General features: G+C 36.6%; 3 protein-coding genes across 4 annotated transcripts; 2 read left to right on the top strand and 1 right to left on the bottom strand.

Annotated features, from left to right (window-relative positions):
- Nucleotides 1-53: 53 nt before the first annotated feature.
- Nucleotides 54-3,105, bottom strand: haus8 (HAUS augmin like complex subunit 8). Of its 2 annotated transcripts, none has more exons than XM_079477350.1 (10): nucleotides 2,937-3,105; nucleotides 2,608-2,669; nucleotides 2,466-2,524; nucleotides 2,226-2,364; nucleotides 1,908-2,015; nucleotides 1,739-1,830; nucleotides 1,486-1,644; nucleotides 1,261-1,402; nucleotides 768-909; nucleotides 54-639 (listed from the first exon to the last, which is right to left on the bottom strand). In XM_079477350.1, the coding sequence occupies exons 1-10, from the start codon at nucleotides 2,990-2,992 to the stop codon at nucleotides 510-512; spliced, it is 1,089 nt and encodes a 362-aa protein (XP_079333476.1). In that variant the 5' UTR covers nucleotides 2,993-3,105; the 3' UTR covers nucleotides 54-509. The 2 variants fall into 2 exon arrangements, with proteins under 2 accessions (XP_079333476.1, XP_079333475.1); XM_079477349.1 differs by having other exon boundaries at nucleotides 94-639; nucleotides 2,442-2,524; nucleotides 2,937-3,031.
- Nucleotides 3,106-3,505: 400 nt separating this feature from the next.
- Nucleotides 3,506-8,548, top strand: snx21 (sorting nexin family member 21). The gene is made up of 4 exons (XM_079478897.1): nucleotides 3,506-3,668; nucleotides 4,405-4,684; nucleotides 5,611-5,768; nucleotides 6,084-8,548. Exons 2-4 carry the CDS (start codon nucleotides 4,423-4,425, stop codon nucleotides 6,846-6,848), a joined length of 1,185 nt encoding a protein of 394 aa, XP_079335023.1. The 5' UTR covers nucleotides 3,506-3,668; nucleotides 4,405-4,422; the 3' UTR covers nucleotides 6,849-8,548.
- A 390-nt stretch (nucleotides 8,549-8,938) lies between these two features.
- Nucleotides 8,939-13,662, top strand: LOC306907056 (chemokine-like protein TAFA-4). The gene is made up of 6 exons (XM_079478882.1): nucleotides 8,939-9,173; nucleotides 9,823-9,966; nucleotides 10,196-10,352; nucleotides 10,959-11,114; nucleotides 12,871-12,995; nucleotides 13,228-13,662. The coding sequence occupies exons 3-6, from the start codon at nucleotides 10,208-10,210 to the stop codon at nucleotides 13,237-13,239; spliced, it is 438 nt and encodes a 145-aa protein (XP_079335008.1). The 5' UTR covers nucleotides 8,939-9,173; nucleotides 9,823-9,966; nucleotides 10,196-10,207; the 3' UTR covers nucleotides 13,240-13,662.
- Nucleotides 13,663-17,533: the final 3,871 nt, after the last annotated feature.

Genomic DNA, 17,533 nt, shown 5'->3' with positions numbered 1-17,533 from the left:
TTGTTAGGAGTGAACGTTTTTCTTAAGACACCTGTTTTTATGAAAATAAATTAGCAGAGAACGGAAACCGTAAAAACAACCCTAAAATAATTTAAAGATTGTTTATGTTTTTATTTTTCAACTTTTTTACAAAAGGAACACTTGATTTTACCTCATGAAAACACCTAAAGACTATTAGATAAATCAAAAGGCAAACGGATTCGTTGTAGTGTATTCTAAAATGTATAATTGAATAAGAACAGCAATGCAGTGATTGAATATATTTATCAGACAGTGTTATTCTCAGTTTGACTTTAAATAATGCCTCGAAATGAATCCAAAAGGACTTATGTTTATTGTCTTGTAAGATGTTGGAAACAACTCTTGATATTGTTTATAAAAAAAACTAAATTGAATTTATTAAAACATTCACAGCTTTATCTTGACTCATTAATAATTACATAATAACGTTATTTCAAGGAAGTTATTTAATTATTTCTCTGTACATGTATAAATATTCAGAAACTATATCATGACATGGAGGGACAGAAGAGAGTCTGAGCAGTGCCCTGTCCAATCTTGTCTTCCTCCAGTGATTGCTGGATCAAAACTGTCTCACGGCTTACTAACGCAGACACCTCCAGAAGTTCAGAAAAGGTCCTATTAAGAAAATATAAAGCATACAGTTGTACAAGAACAGAGACTATCTGACATGATTTTTTAAAATACAGCTTCCAGTACTACAGTCCACAAACAAAGCCTCTATGTTTATCAATATACATTTTCACCTTGTCAATTGTTTACTGATCTCATGTGCAGAATTTTTCATCTCTCCAAGACATTCTGCTGATGCCTCACTATCAGTAGGAATGCCCTGTGTATACTGCTGCAAAACACGCTCACTCTGATTCAGACATCCGACTGCTTTGACTGTGTAAGACAAATATTTTTCAATGAATGCTGAGTGCATTTAGGTTAGGCGATTTTAAAATAATTTAAACATGTCAGATGGAAACAACCACAAGAGGGCACACCTGCCTTATTCAGGCCCTTTTCCAAAGCTACTGCACATTCAAACAGGAATAATTGCAAAATGTTTTACTAATATATAAATATATAGTTGGAAGCTAATAAAAATGTTTGCAGGACAAGTAAGACCCGGAACTACTAACTTGCAGTCAAAAAAAGGCTAAATGCAATATCCGTGTTCAACGCATAAATAGTAGATTTTAGGCAACCAGTTATGTTTCTGTTCTCTTTACTAAGCAAAATCTCACACACCTAAGAAATGTCCGGCGTTCTCTCCAATATGCACATTCTTTATGGGCAGCTTATGCCTTGTGGCATCAATGGCTGTCGCAAATGACTTATACTCCTCTGAAAACGTGTTTGCTGCGGCAGCAACAGAACCTAAAGCCTCAATCTGCAAAAGTAAGGAGAAACTCAAAGATGAAGCACATAAACACAAACATTCTAAAGAAATCCTGTTATATACACAAAAATAACCTGCAAGTCCAGTAAACCGTTGAGCTGTTTCTGCTTCTCCAGGACGAGATACTGTCGTTTCATGCGATGAACTTGCGAACGCAACTGCTGTTCTTTCTCCATGACAGACAGAATATTCCTCTCTGCCTCCTCTCTCAGTTTTTGATTCTTATGCTCAATCTAGATAAAGTAAAAACGCGAAAAGACTTCAAACAAGCAATTAACATGATAAAAGGAAAGTGGAGAGAAACAGTTAATAGAGGTTAGCTCAGACCTTAGCCGTGAGAAAAGCCAATAAAAATGTCTCCATTGCCATGTCCCTTTCATCATTTTTAATGTCCGCTGTGCTTGGAGGAGCAACTTTATCTGTAAAGAAGTGACTTGTTACACAAGCAGGTTTAGTGACAATGCAGGTTTACAGACAAATTACATGAGTACCACACCTTTGATGACAGAGACATCAAAATCTGGACATATACAGTGGCCATCCAGTACAGTTGACTGCAAGACATTTCCTCCCAAATTTGAGGACTCTAGAATGCTGGTAATCACTGTCGGAAGAAATGTTTGCTCAATATGCTGTCCCTCAGCAATCATGACATGTTAAGAATCTTATAAGATTCTTATCTAAAAAGAAAAGCTTTTAAAACAATTAAAATAAATAAGTTCCCAAAGAGCAGTGGATTTAAATCTAAATTTGATTTAATCTTCTTTTTTTTAACAAATGTACTGCTGAAATGGTGGTATAGCTATAAACTCACATGGAGAGTCCTTGTCTGCTAGAACGCTCAGTGTGCGTCTCGATGATGCACCTTCTCTTGGTTTCCGTGTGCCGCCTAACGTAACTCTTGGAGAGGAAGGTCTGGGAGGCTGCAGGATTGACTGCTGCTGTACACTGTTCTACAGACATCACAACATGTAACATTAGTTCTGATGGGTATCATAGTGGAATGACACAAAAAAAGAATGTCACTCACATCCATTACTACACAGTCAATTACCTTTGCAGGAGCCTTTGGTTCAGTTTGCATGTACCTGGACTTCACAACTGTGCCAGATGCTTATAATCAGTAATATCAGATGAAAGTGTTACTACAAGTTATTACATTTAATAATGTTGATCATACGATCAGATCCACTTACTTTTGGTTTTCCTCCTAGCACCACTGTTGTTTCCACTGTTTACCTCATTGTCTGTTGATAAACTGAAATACAGACAGATGATGTATGAATGTTTTGTGTAACATATCTCTGATCCCTGAAACAGAAGCAACTTACACTTTACATATTGTAACAATGATAAATCGCCGCCACATTTACATTTTTATTGTAAAAACAATTGTGATTTCATTACCAGTGGTAATATGACCATAATATTCCTCCAAATATCACGGTTAAGCTGTGGTTACTGTAGTAAAAACACTTCTCATTTCCGTGTATGTGTATATATATACAATTTTAACCAATCTTACTTTTTTGAGTCACTCGAAGAAATTTTCCGTAAAGTTTGGGGCTTTTTAGATGCCATTGTTCAAAACCACAGCCAATGTTTCAGATACATAAAAATCTAACTCGCGGTCTTTTCTTCCTTTGCGCCACAAACTCTGCACGGAAGCACAACAGAGCGCCCCCTGCTTAACTGGAGTGTAATTAAAAGTCAAGAAAGTTATAAAAATACTTCCTCTAGATTAATAAAATAAAAACGTTTGTACTGCGAAACTGTTTTGTGTCACAGTTATAAATAAGTCTTTGTTTATTTAAAATAAATTACATATATAAATTACAGTTAATATTAAGTAAAATATGTTTAATGTGAAGATACAACATTAATCATTAATTATTGCTTTGTTAGTGAATTGCTACATGTTTATAAAGGATCATTTGTTTAACAGAGTATACTAAAACATATCGACAGTCCTGTTGAATAATTAATATTTCAGGATAAACTCAATAATCCATCATTCAAATTTACACATGTTACAAAATCAATAATATAATACACAAACATGCACTTATACACTAGTATTAAGTCCATAAGATCCATTTTCATGTGATTTGTTTGGGGTTGTGGTTGTCAGTAAGTTGTGTACGCCCACTTCAGTTTAATTTAGATCACACAAGCTCCATATTTCTTTATACATCAAAATGTTTTATCTCGCGCCATGAGGAGCTGATCGTATATAGTTTAGAGGTCTGCAACTCTGGTAAGTTCAAAGTTAATATTCACGTGTTTCGTTTTTCTAAAGTTATAAACAAGTGTGATGCTAGATTAGCCACAGTTAGCAAGCAAGTGCAGCAAGTTGACTTCAAACCCTTTAAAAGGCGACTTTTCGATGCTGTTTATCGGAGGTTCGGTGGCTTTGAAATACGTTTGAGTTAAATTACTGTCATCTTCTCTCGATGTAGTTTGTGGAAGTGATGTTGATTCAGACTGTCAATGCTATTAGCACGTAGCAAGCTAAAAACTGATCTCTCCCACTTTAACTACTAGACAAGTCTTCACAATCTATTTTATTCAGACGAAAACAACGATACTTTAAAAGTTGTTTGTGGAAATTACAAATTGATGTAAAAGACAAATGTCAACTCGGGTAGAGTTGGGTGTGGATCAACTACTGAAAAGATAAATATTTGTTGAGTAATCAGATTTCCTCCATGAAATAACATTAGTTATATGCTTTTGGGCTTTTTCCAAACCCCTCTTAAATGTATAAATATTTATGTCACGGATCAGTTTCCCTCAAGGTTTACTATCTAGTTTCACAGCTCAATGAAAGTACACGAGTGGTGTGAAGTTACAGTGTTTCCATTACTCCTCAGAGACACTTTATCAGTCCTTCTGATAAAGAATCAGCTTGAAGTAATGTCACAGCTTTACATTGTTATAGATTGAAGAATGCTCTGTACTGAAGGTCATCGTGGTATTTTTTTATATCGCAGGGTTGGAAAACAGCTGGGATGGCCTCTAAACTATTCGACAGACTTCGCCGTACATTATTCAAGGAAGGAGAGATGCCGTCTGAAACGGACAGAAAAGATGACTTTCCAGAAAGTTCAGAACTTGAGGATGATACAGACTGCATCTCGGCCAGGCTCAGTGGTACACTGTGCTTTGAGGGTGATGGCGTTCTTGAATCAGAGGATGCTGGGGATGCATCAGGACCAGACAGTGATTCTGACTTTTTTGGGGAGTCTCTGGATAATGTCTGTAGTAGCACAGGTAGTCCTCAATTTCATTCTATATAATGTGAATAATATTATTGTTGTTAATAAATTCATTACGACACACAGTAAAGCACATAATGGAGTTTAAGGGATGGTGATAGAAGATTCTGTCCTTATTTACTCACCCTCTTGTCATTTTAAACCCCTGCGACTTTATTTCTTCCCCAAAACACAAAATAAGCTATTTTGAAGAAAGTTAGTAACCAAACAACGCCAGCACCCATTCACTTCTATTGTTTGGAAACCATTCACTTCTATTGTCAATGCAAGTGAATTGATGGTTCACGCCTTATTTCTAGCTTCTGGTGAACATCTGTGGAAGTTAGTCCAAGAAAACACTTTATTTTGATTCAGAAAATTTTATTCTGCTCTAAAATGGCAATCCTTTTATGATGATGTCACTTTGAGAGCTTGGGCAGAACATTTGTTAACTTCTCATCAACTTCCGTTTCTGAATGAAGTACTCGCCTCTATTTTTTCTCATTTATTACTTGGAAAAAGTACTGGTTCCGGTTCACAAGGAGAAGTGTTTCATATTTTCTTTATTCTTGTGAAACCAACTATGTGAGGAACATAAATAGAAGGTGTTACACACACAGTCTTAATGTGACTCATTAATGTGACACTTTACAGTTTGTGGGCTGATGGTTTTTAATGTTGCTCACACAAGTTCGGGTTTTAGGGTTGCTATAGAGCATACTGATCCTTTTTGGTTATGAACTGTCCTTGTACAGAAAGAGCTAAATAAAGATCTTTTTAAAAAATTAGAATCATTTTAAAGAATTCTTAAGGAAACTCTTACTTTAAGCTCAAACATGTTTGTCAGTGTTTTTACAATGCTACAATTATAGACAGATTTCACTTCTCTTATTTGGTTATAGGAACTATTTCAGTTCAGTTTACTTTTTCTTTGGTCTATAGATGCTAGCCCCATGGGTCCTTCCCCAAAAGGCTCTAACATGATCACCAGACAATTACAAGAAAACTGGCGGGCCTCAAGAGCACGCTGTATTCCTGAAAAACTCATTTTTGAAGTGACTGACGCTAGTGTTGTTCATGAGACAAATTCCAAGTATGTGGTAAGTACCCAAACCACAAGTGTAAACCATTGAGTTTTTAATTTTTAGCTTGTGATAGATGGTTTGGAATTTACCACCATCAAACGACCCCAAAAATGGTTCTATTTTTGTACGTTTTGTATTTTGGTAGATGGCAAATTACTTTTAATTTATACCTCCTAGACTAAATATACATTTTAGATAAATGTTCTTTTTAAAAATGTATTTGTCAGACAATTATATGTAAAGAGAATTTTACAGATGCAAAGCTAAAAAGTGATTCAACTTTAACTTTGTAAATTGTCAACTACCCACTTACAAGTTCTGTTTCTGTAGCTATACACCATTCATGTCATCCATTCTGGCACATTCGACAAAACCCCTGGAGTCATCACGCGCCGCTACACCGACTTTGAACGGCTACACAGCCGCTTGCGTCGCCGACACGGGGACGAGATGGACGGCGTTTACTTCCCTCGCAAAAAGCTGCGCAAAAACTTTGTCGCCGAGACCATTGCCAAGCGCAGCCGGGCATTTGAGCAATACTTGAGCCACCTTTACTCCCTTCCCGAATTACGGACCACACCCACATTTCTTGAGTTCTTCTACCTGGGTGATCTACGTGCTGGCCAGATGCTGATGCGCGTGGGCCGCTTACAAGAAGCCCTGGGTTCTCTTCTCAACGCTCTGAGACTCCAGGAGAAGTTAGGATGTCATCAACTCCTCCAGCAAAACCATTTCCAGAGGCTTCATTGGTTCTTCACGCTCTCTGCGTTGGTCAGCTGCTTCCAGGACGTAGAACAGCTTAGTGAGGCTCAGGAACACTGTGACCGAGCCCTGCAGGATCTGGCGCCGTCCCAGGAGGCCTTACAGCAACACCAGTTGCATCCTCTGCTCATCCCTCTTCTTCAGTCTAACGTAAGACTGTCCTGGAAGATCTCAAAGGACAAGAGACGCTGGGAGGCTCTACTGCTGGAGATTCAGGAGCAGGGTATTGATATTGGGAGTCAACCCAACTTAAAGGAGTGTTTAATTGAAGATAGCATTGAGGACAGCGAAGGGGCCGTTAGGGCTAAGAGCAAAAGTGAAGATGCCTCATAGGCGGTTGGGTGTAGGATGTTAGGGATTGTTTTTTTACGTTATTTTTCGAAGTTATGATGTTTATGAAAGCAATATGCATGACACTGTGCAAAGCAATCCTGTGGAATTAATACTAACTCTTATGATGCACAAGTTGCCTAGAACAATCATTTTAAAGCACATCATAGGCACATTTCACTGGGTTTCCGTAAAACTTGCAAAACATTTTTAACCACTAAGTAGAGTTACAATATATTTGTGCCTTATGTTAGCCTTAAACAACAATGCTTGTGATGGCACTAAAAGCAGCCTCAATTTTAACACCACTAATATCCATTGCTTTAGATAGCATGTGTAGCCTTGAACCCTAAGCAGTCAGGATGAACAGAAATGACTACATTTGTTTACATTCCGTCGCCTTTGACTCACTAGCAGTTAAGTGAAAGAAATTAGTTCTTTGCACAAAATACAGCTAGACATTTATACATATAACACTACAGTTGCAGCGTTTAGAACAGCTATGTTTTTTAAGTATGCACACGATCGCTTTATATCAACAGACCATTTCAATGTCATTTGGCCTTATCAAAATTGACATTTTAGAAAGCATCAACCAATCAGTATTGGATATATATTTTAAAAACTAAAAATGGAAGAAATCTTTTAATATTTCAACTTTTTGTTACGAATAACATTTTCCCTTCTGGTTTGCTTACTAAATTTAACTGGATATATTTATGTATTTATTTATTGTTGGTGGATGGAGTTGAACCATCATATATTTTGGCGACAAGCCATTTTCCAGTTTTTCATGAATCTGCCCATTTTTCATAGTACACTTTGGCACCCTAAAAGGTTGTGAAATAGATTAAATTAATACTTTTTATTCACATTTCTTTCAACACTTTTATACACTGAATTAAGCTAATTACCCAAATAGCTAAATTCACATTAGGTCAATATAGCCTTTACTATCAAATATTTTGCACTGCACTTTGAACATGTTCTGCTCTCCATTTAAATTCCAGAGTGAACTCACATTCAAGTGCAGAGATGATCAGGATGGCAAGAGTTCTGTAGGGTGTACTTGTGTCATATTATAAAAGGGAAAGCAGAGTATTTGAGAATGTACTGAAGAGAGTACTGTAGGGTGTACTTGTGTCATATTATAAAAGGGAAAGCATATTTGAGAATGTAATTAAATAACTTCATTGTACATTTGAATGTTTGAAATATACATTATTAATAATAAATGTCATTTTAAAAACTGCTCCGATTGACATGAAATATTTTCACATATTAATAAAACATTTTTGCTAGAGAATGTATGTTACACATGGAAGCCCAATCTCTAAAATCAGATGTTTGACACAAGATGCCCTGCAATGCCAATGACATTTCTTTTGTTTCTGTTACCTCCACGAAGATGACACCAAGTGAATACAATTAAGCATATAACAACAATCAAATGTGCAAAATGCAATGTTTACAGATGTCATCAAAATATACTGCATCCATTGATAATGACTGATACAGTGAAATTGTCAGGTAAACTGCAAATACAAAAGTTAAAGTAGCCTATGTCAAACAATGTATTATGAATTATAAAGTTGCATTTTATAATAGCTGAGAAATGTATGGGCTATATATTTAAAATGATTAAACAATTAGTGGTCTATTTGAAGTGATCACCACACAAATAAACAGTATTCATAAACAGTATTCCTCACTTCTATTTCAAAGGATGTCCCTATCATAAGTTATCCCTCATATTTCTTGTGGTTAAAAGAGTATGTCTGTGATCCTTAAAAACCTTTTAGTTAAAATGTAAACAAAAATTGAAGTGTCATGCTCTTTAACTTTGTGGCTTCTGTCACTAATCATAAATCTGATTAAGAATCAGAATGATAACGTTTTTGAGCCATAGAGATAAAGAGAGTGCTGAAAATGGTCATGGTCACTATAGAAATGACTTCTGGGCATTACTGGGACCATGCAGCGTCTTTAAAAGCGGTGCTGTGAACGTTTTTTTTCATTCTTTATTTACAGACTAACACTATTATCTACTACAGAAAGTGTTCGGTTAAGTATTTCTACAATTTTGCATGAGCGCAGGGTGAGACATTAAATACTGTAAATGTCAAGCTATCACTGTGTCCGGCGTTGAACATAGTAATCGCCTTTAGAATGGAAATAGAGAAGATGTGAATGTGAACAGATGGTTTCTTGATGAACTTCAATACTGACGTAGAAGACCTCTATGCTTTTTCCTGAGGACTTGCATTCAAACCATTGACGAATTAACCCGGGAGGAGGAAAGACTATTTTGTTCCTGTGGAACCACAGGTAGGAAACTATCTTGAAACAAAAGCGCACGTCTAAATGTTTAATTTTTCCGTTGTTTTATGTAATAAAAACTGTCAGTAGACTTAAGTGAACGCCACGCGACTCCGATCTTCAAGTCAGCTTCGGAGAAAGTGGAATAGTTACGAATTTACTCACATTCGCAAATGCAAACTTTAGTGTATTCGTTTAGTGTATTGATCAACAAATGTCTTAAAGATGAGGCGTCAATCGATATTAATCCTATCCTTAATATCTTACGCATTTTAACTAATCTGGATGTTTTTGTTCAAGTTTAATAACTTGCGCATTGCATGTCATCATAAAAAGATATAAGTTTCATATGAAGAGGTCCTCTACGCATTGAAAATGGGTTAATATCTCTTCTTTTTAAGAGTTGTTGAAATACTTTGTTCTTGTATGTCTTTCCCCTGGGATACCTGGGAAAGCACCAGGAAGGAATTGACTATAGAGTTAACATGAGCACTGTAGAGTAAAATGAGATCTGTCATTGCTGAGCTAATCAATAATGACTTTATGTCAGAGGGAAGCAGGGCTGCAGATCCCAGACATGTAAGATAGGATTAACCCAGTGAGCTGCTCAACACTGACACACACCAACACTCATTTCTCTCATGTTTGTTCCTTTTAGGCTTTGCATACGATGCTGATGCTGATGCTGATGCTGATGCTGATGCTGCTACTGAACATTTGGGACTTTGATTGCATAACGATGACAAAACTTTAAGTCGAACTAAATTCTTCCACTGATGATTCTCACCATTCGCAAGCTCAGGTTTTATAGACCCCACTGACCTACACTTCCAAATAATGTTTTAAAATGACATTGTTTGATTTTATGCCATGGAAACTAAATACATTGTCATGTTGTATGCATATTATGTCATCATTACTTCATTTGTGTTTTGAGATCATAGTCAAGTGATATGCACTCTCAAACTTACAAATTTACACTGCACTGTTGTGGATCAAGATTAAACAGTTTTTTGTGTGCTTTATTACAGAGAAGTCCAATCATGTCTTGCTCAAAAGATCATTTTGTGCAGTTTGTGTACCGTATGAGCATACGGCGCAACCAGAAAGCTCTTCTGCTATTTTGTGTGTGGCTTCTGTGCACACAGACAGTGTCCAGCGGCAACCAAAGCTCTCGGGGCCAAACTGGTGAGCCAGGACACAACCCCCAACACCCCGTCACTCTGTATATCCCCCTTAGGTCTCATTACGCACACTGGACACACATTTACAGTATATGACCCTCTGGGAGCTCAGACCATTACTAATAACAGATAAACAACCGTTTCACACCCAGATATTATTCTTGCACGGACACAACCGACCACGCTCTACATTTATTTACATGTACAAAAATATAAATTCTGTTTCTTGAAAGAATATAATTACTTCTCCCATATTAAATGTGAGACTAACAGATTTAAAATCTCACAATAATATATTGTATATGGTGTTTTAGCACATTTCTTGTTTATTGTCATCATCTGGATATTTTTTGTATCAAATGATTTGTATGTAATATAGGTCTTTCTATATTTATTTATAAAGTAGATCATAGATGAGTGTAAATGTGGTGTTGTCCATATGATGGCGCCAAAATATTAGAAATATTTGTTGTCAACCTTTGTTGTGTCTCTATAATCTTAAATTTACCACCAGATGACCACATATAAAATGACAGCCTATCAAGAGTTGAGCAAACATAATACATGAAATAATTACCTCTTTATTTCTCACTGTTTCTCTCAATCAAAGGTCGATATGAAGTTAAGCCGGGTACTTGTGAAGTGGTGGCGGCTCATCGTTGCTGTAATAAGAATAAAATCGAAGAGAGATCTCAGACGGTCAAGTGCTCCTGTCTGCCTGGACAGGTCGCTGGCACCACCCTTGCCCAACCCTCATGTGTGGATGGTGAGTCTATACTGTCATCCTCACCAAACATTGGAGATAATGACTATACTGATGTAGCAAAAGGAACATGGTCATTTATTTTGAACCATTTTACATGGTTGATTTAAAGTTGCATGCCAGTTGAGCACATACAGTAAAGAAGTAAACAGTTTTAATAATTATGTTTGAAATGACACGATAAATACTGTTTGGATAGGATGGTGGTCCACCACTCAACTTATGTCAGGAACCCTTCCTATTATTATCCTATGCTTCAGAATAAATGAATCGGGATTGACAGCATCGTCTACTGAAAAATGTTATTTTGATGCTGTTGTCAACTGTTGTCAATGTAAAGTCAGAAGACAGCTGTCATGTCAGCCAGCAACACATAAACATTATTTATACCAATGAGAGCCTTGAATGGTAAATAAAGGCGTTTCCTGGAGTTGATGATTTGCTGTTTCTGTTTAAATTCATTTTTGTTTTGAAATTAAATATTTTTTAAGGGCTCTGACAACAGTGACATTTAAAATCCTTTAATTTATCCAAGGGTTTTGTTTTATCTCTGTGTTTAATGGTTTTCCAGTCATATAAAATTGTTATACATTTTTTTGTTTATTATTTTGCACTCACCATTGAGTGGAAAATACTGATGGCAATTGATCCTAAAGGATTCTGCCATCATTTACTCACCCTCTTGTCATTTCAAACCTGTATGATTTTTTGCCAAACACATATGAAAAATGTTGTTAACCAAACAGCTACGGTATTGACTTCTTTTGTATGGAAACCAATGCAAGTGATCGACATACTTATGTGTTCTGCAGAAGAAAGAAAGTCATACAGATTTGAAAATGATGACAGACTTTTTTATTTATTTCATTTGAATACTTTTTACCCAGTTCCTCACTAATAACATCTCCTACAATGGGCCTGTTTCCTTTACGCAGGGAGATAGAATATAATTCAATTGCAATTGTGGTGCTGATTTTCTAGTACCTGATTTTAAATAAATAAAAAGTCCTTTAAATGATAACTAGATATCGTCAACGTTTTCATAATTCAATGTCACGCTGAGATAAAATGGCAAGAAAACACTTTGAAATAGAATATCATCATGTAATACCACATTCACTTTCACACATTTTCCTATATCTACAATAGCATTACAACATCCCGGCGCCTCGGGTGCACATCTATTGTGCTATGCAGGATATTACCATCTCACTGTTCAAAAGAATTTGCTGACTGTGGGAATGGATGTTATATCTATTTAAGCAAACGTTGAAGTAAATGTCTGTCTCAAAATATCCTGCTGAAAAGACCAGCTTAGGACAGCATGAATTTTGCTGGTTCATGCTGGTTAATTTCTAGCATATATAGTTATGAAGTTAAAAGGTGGTTTTGTGTAAGCTGTACCGGACTGTTTTTGCGCAGCATGGTTCAGCAATTATTTTATGTATTTAATGTACTTATATTTGAAGTATTTTTATGTTGTAAAAGCATTTGGCTTTTAATGTTTATATGTCATGTGAATTTTGGAAATGGCTTGCTATGTTTCCTTAGAATTTCCTAGGATTTGTTTTCATTTGGTTATGGGTGCATTTAAAACAGGGGTTTTGATGTATGTGACTTAATACATTTAATGATATTAAACACATCTATATCTTTCCTGAATATACTGTAGCTTACAAATAGTAAACCGGAGTGTAGTAAAAACATACACTTTCTCTCGCACACTCTTTCTTGCCCTCTATTCACATCCGCCGCTCAGCTTCTGTCGTTCACTCGAAGTGGTGGTGTCAGATGGAGCCGTGTTTGGCCGGTGAGGAGTGTAAAGTGTTGCCTGACCTCACCGGCTGGTCCTGCAGCTCGGGGAACAAAATCAGAACCACCAAGGTAAGATGCCAGTATATAAGGCAAGTCTAGTGTTTATTTCCAAATCTAGTCAGCAGTTTTGTTGTTACCGCACATGTCAAAGTATATGCTACAGATTCACCGCCATATGTTTTGGGCTAAACATCCCAGCAGTGATGGCTCTTCGGCTGTTTGGACTGATAATGCAATGTAATTCCACCTGTCATATGGAATAGCGTCTAAGATGTATTTTGGCCCTTTTTTCTATGCCTAGGTCACGCGGTAGATGAAATCTTCACACCTCAGACCGCGGACATGTGATGACAGCTCATAATTTCACAGGAGCATATTTATAAATAAAATGCAACAAATGTTAACAAAATTGCACACTGTCGGCAAAAACATGCAAACTGTGAACTAAAAGTGTGACTGTTCAAAAGGATGCAAAAAAATTGTCAGTTATCAGTTTGGGTGAAAACCTAATGCATAAAAAAGGTTTTGTGTCAAATGTAACTTTTTGTTTTATATTGATTTATTGATGAATTCGATGAAAATGACATATTTTTTTGTTGTACCATATAAGTAATTTCCTACTACTGCATTTAATTTGGATTTTAAAGATGGTTTAAACAAAGGTGTCCTGATGGTCTGATATATATTTAGGAAACCTCTTTACCAAAACTCACAATAATACAATTTACATTTTCTCATTTTCGTCTGACTGACTTGATACGGCACCTGCAAGAGAAGGCAAGTAACTACGGACGTTTCAGGCAAAACAAGACCTGTTTGATATGGAAATAGAACAGTGCGTGTGTGTGCGTGTGAGCTTGTGAGGAATACAAAAAGACAGATGGGAAAACAGAGTAAGCTGTGTTCCTGAGTTGTAGTATATTATCATATTAAAGTTTAGGTTTATTTTATGATGAGGTGTTAGGCCTATATTCTAGACAGGCTTGCGAATGACTGTTTTGAAAGTTTGTCAAAAGTCTAATTAATTGAAAGACACTTATCTGAAATTATTCTGTAGCTCTGAATTTAAAACTCTGAAAAGAACTCATATTTTCAGTGTTCATGAATAATATTTCATTATTTAAACTGTGTTGACTTGAATTCTAAATGATTCTTTTTCACCTTTCCACTCCTTATTACCCATAAAATTATAGATGACAGTTTAAGTGGCAAGAGGGAACATTTATTTATATGTATTTGAAATAAACACATTTCAATTTCAATGATATAGAACTCTCCGGGAGAGAGTAATTGTTCTATGTGAGGAGTCAGAAAACAGCATATTACTTATGCATGCTGTGTTTGGCATCAGTCCCTGGGGAGGGCCAGCACATTCCTGTTGTGTTGTGAGTTAAGGACACTGGCTCTGAATATCCCTGTATGAATTTGAATGATGTTGATCTAACGTTTGAGTTTTTAACAAGCTCATTCTTTCAGTTTGCATCATGTTATTAACAATAAGGGCACCGTTGACTAAATTAACTTGATACGCTGTGCACACTTATGAACGAGGAAATGAAAAACTTGACGCCGGTGTCGTGCCAACTTGCTAGGCTAACATTTTGTTGAAATTGCATCAAGCAGTGAGGGGCGGAAGACACATGAAATTGTTTGGCTCAGTGGGAAATAAAAAATTCGAATTAAGAGCAATTTTACACAGACAATAGCGCATTACCAAGATTAGCCAGTTCTGTGAAGCAAAGTGATGGTGGGTACAGCTCTATCAAATGTAATGCCTATTCCAAAATGTATAAACGGTTTCAGCGACAACAACATAAACAAACATTATGTGGCCCAAACTTTACTTCCGGTGGCCCTCCACAAAGAATCAATTACTGTTAAGAAGTTTTAATTTAATACAATTAATATACAATAAATATTCATATAAATGAATATAATTCTAAATTAAATATAAATAAATGGTTGTATTCCAGCCGAACACAGACCGGGAGTTAACTTCAAGCCAGCGTGTGCGTCCAATGAAACTGTCTATTTTTCTATTGGTCAGATCAGATAGTAGTCCAAACCATTACTTGTGTCATTCTCAACACACTAGATAGAAGAAAAAGAGAAAACAGGATAGAAGAAAAAGAGAAGAGAGGATAGCATCAGATCATGACAAATGTACAATTGAAGTTGAAATGCACAGTATGAAGGTATGAAATGTCTATATCGGGTTTATTTGGTTTACAAAACAAGTTGCTTTGAGCTTGTGAGGTACTTGGCATGAGAAAATAAGCAATGATGTGCTCCATCTGTTCTGGGATTTCTCTGTGCGTATGTGAATGTGAATTAAAAAGATGTGTCTGGACTTTGCTTCGACACCCGTTGGGACAGAATAGCTAGAAACCTTGCTAGGTAATCTGTTTCTGCACGAACATTAATCATAAAATTCACACATTGTGAGGTCTGAAACAACAGACATAATGCATTCTGGTTTAATGTAATTGCTGGGACACTTTCACATCTGCTGGGCAACAGAACCAATATGTAATGTGAACAATATGATTGGTTGTGTTCTGATGTATGTGGCTTGACTAATGTGTTTTATCTTTTATTAAGTCATTTGTAAGAGCGATTTCACTGTACGCTGGAATGTTCGTTTTATTGGATATATTATCGGAACGTTTCACTAATAATTACAGTTTCAACCACACCTGCATCTGCTGTCTTGTTAGCTAAGTTTAGAACCACATCTACAAAGACGTTTGTTTAGAAGTGTTTGTTTGTTATTGTGAAATTATTCGAAGCATCGATGCTTATCACATTCCAAATGACTTGTTTTCGTTTCATCCATTATCCCTTGTTGAACGTTGCATGTTATAACCAGTCTGATGTTTGAAAAAGACAACCCAAAGTCTATAATGAGCTGTCAAGTTTCTTCTGAGTGATTTTTGCACGGTTCCTTCTGATCAAGTGTTTTGGTGTGTGTGTTTGTAGTTGAGAGACACCTGTTTTGTTTGTGTATTGAGGTGCGAGAGGAGTCTGAGACTTGTGAAGTGATGCGAGAAGGTGAAAATGAAAGGTGAGAGCGAGTCTTGGGTAAACATAGTCTATTACCATAGCCTGAGCTATTCTGATCGTCACATGCACTGGTTTAAAGCAGATTATAAAATGGATAGCTCCTGTCCTTCAGCTTGACTGGTGCTTTATTCACTATAATCCTCACTGAGCTACTATTTGTATCCACAGTGTGCTGCACCAATAGCTGGTTGTATGTGCCGCTGCCAGATTTTAGGCACTTTCACCAATGGAAGGCTAGGATTTATTAATTTTTATTTAGAAATTATAAAATGTATGGTCTTATAAAAGCAATAGGGCAGTCAAAGCTGTGCCATATAGTGACTAGTAAAGCTATAAGGTAATCAAAGCCCTTCAGCCGTGACTATATTCCCAATATGGCACAGCTTTAATAACTATGGCAGACATTTTAAAATGTAATTCTATTAGAAATGTGTTGTTCATTAGGTTCGAGCTTAACAGCAATGTGTCTTTCTCCCATTTTCTTCCCCACGAAATGTGTTTCTCATTATAGCACCGTTTGAAAGCGTGTTTCAAGTAGGAATGGTGCTTACCTCTGCCTTTCTTTGAATTATTCAGCACAACACCCAATAATCATATTGTAAAGAGCCAGAGCCGGCGTTTCAGTAGATATTGTAATACTTTATTTCAGGCACATCTTCACACGTGCTGAAAGCTGCTTGACTCTGTGCTTTGGTCATTAATATTTTGGTTGCGAGCAAGGTTGGTTGAGAAGCTCCTGATGTCAGTTTGAGTTAGAGTCAAAGAAAGGGGGCTTTGGGAAATCTGTTTGGGTTCGGAGGAGCTTGATAGGCAAATGCGCAATGTGATCAGCACAAGCTTCACTGAAGCAAGAATTGTGATTACAGTACTTACAGTACGGAGATATCATGGTTATACTTCAGGAAGATTACAATTTCTTTGGAACTGTCCGACAATTACTGTTCCATTTGACACAGTTTTCAGTTCAGACTTTATATCAATCCATGTGTTTCCTGGGAATCAAACCGTCAACCTTGGCGTTGTTAGCTCCAGCAAATGACTTTTTTGCATTGACATTGAGACTTACGTTACAGACAGAGAGCCTCACAGGAGCATTTCAGACTTGCCAGACACAGAAACCTCTCTCAAAGCAAATATCGCAGTGATCTCTTGCAGCGAGGAGGACATAGCCGCTTTTATCCTTTAAAGCTCCAGCGACTTTATTCTATGAGAAACCGCTTTGAATCATTAATGGCCTCATTTCCTGGATTCTAAATAGCTCAACAAGCAACCATCAGAATGCTTTCGTTTCAAGACGTTCGCTCGCATGTGAATCTTTGACCTTCCAAACAACTCTGGAGGTGAAAAATGGTACAAAGACACTGCCTACATGGTATTTTCAAACCCACTGGAAAATACACGAATAAAGAACAGAAAGAACATATACTGTACGTAGGTAGGAGACATTTTAGCAATGTGACATATTTATAATGGTGGTATATAATAGCTATACTAAATGCATTTTTAAATAGCACTTTTTCTAATTAGTATTCATGAGGCTTTAT

This window comes from Barbatula barbatula (genome assembly GCF_947034865.1).
Source record: "Barbatula barbatula genome assembly, chromosome: 17".
NCBI classification, from domain to species: Eukaryota; Metazoa; Chordata; class Actinopteri; order Cypriniformes; family Nemacheilidae; genus Barbatula; species Barbatula barbatula.
The sequence above is the reverse complement of the archived record's forward strand: the minus strand, read 5'-3'. Positions and strand labels throughout refer to the sequence as shown.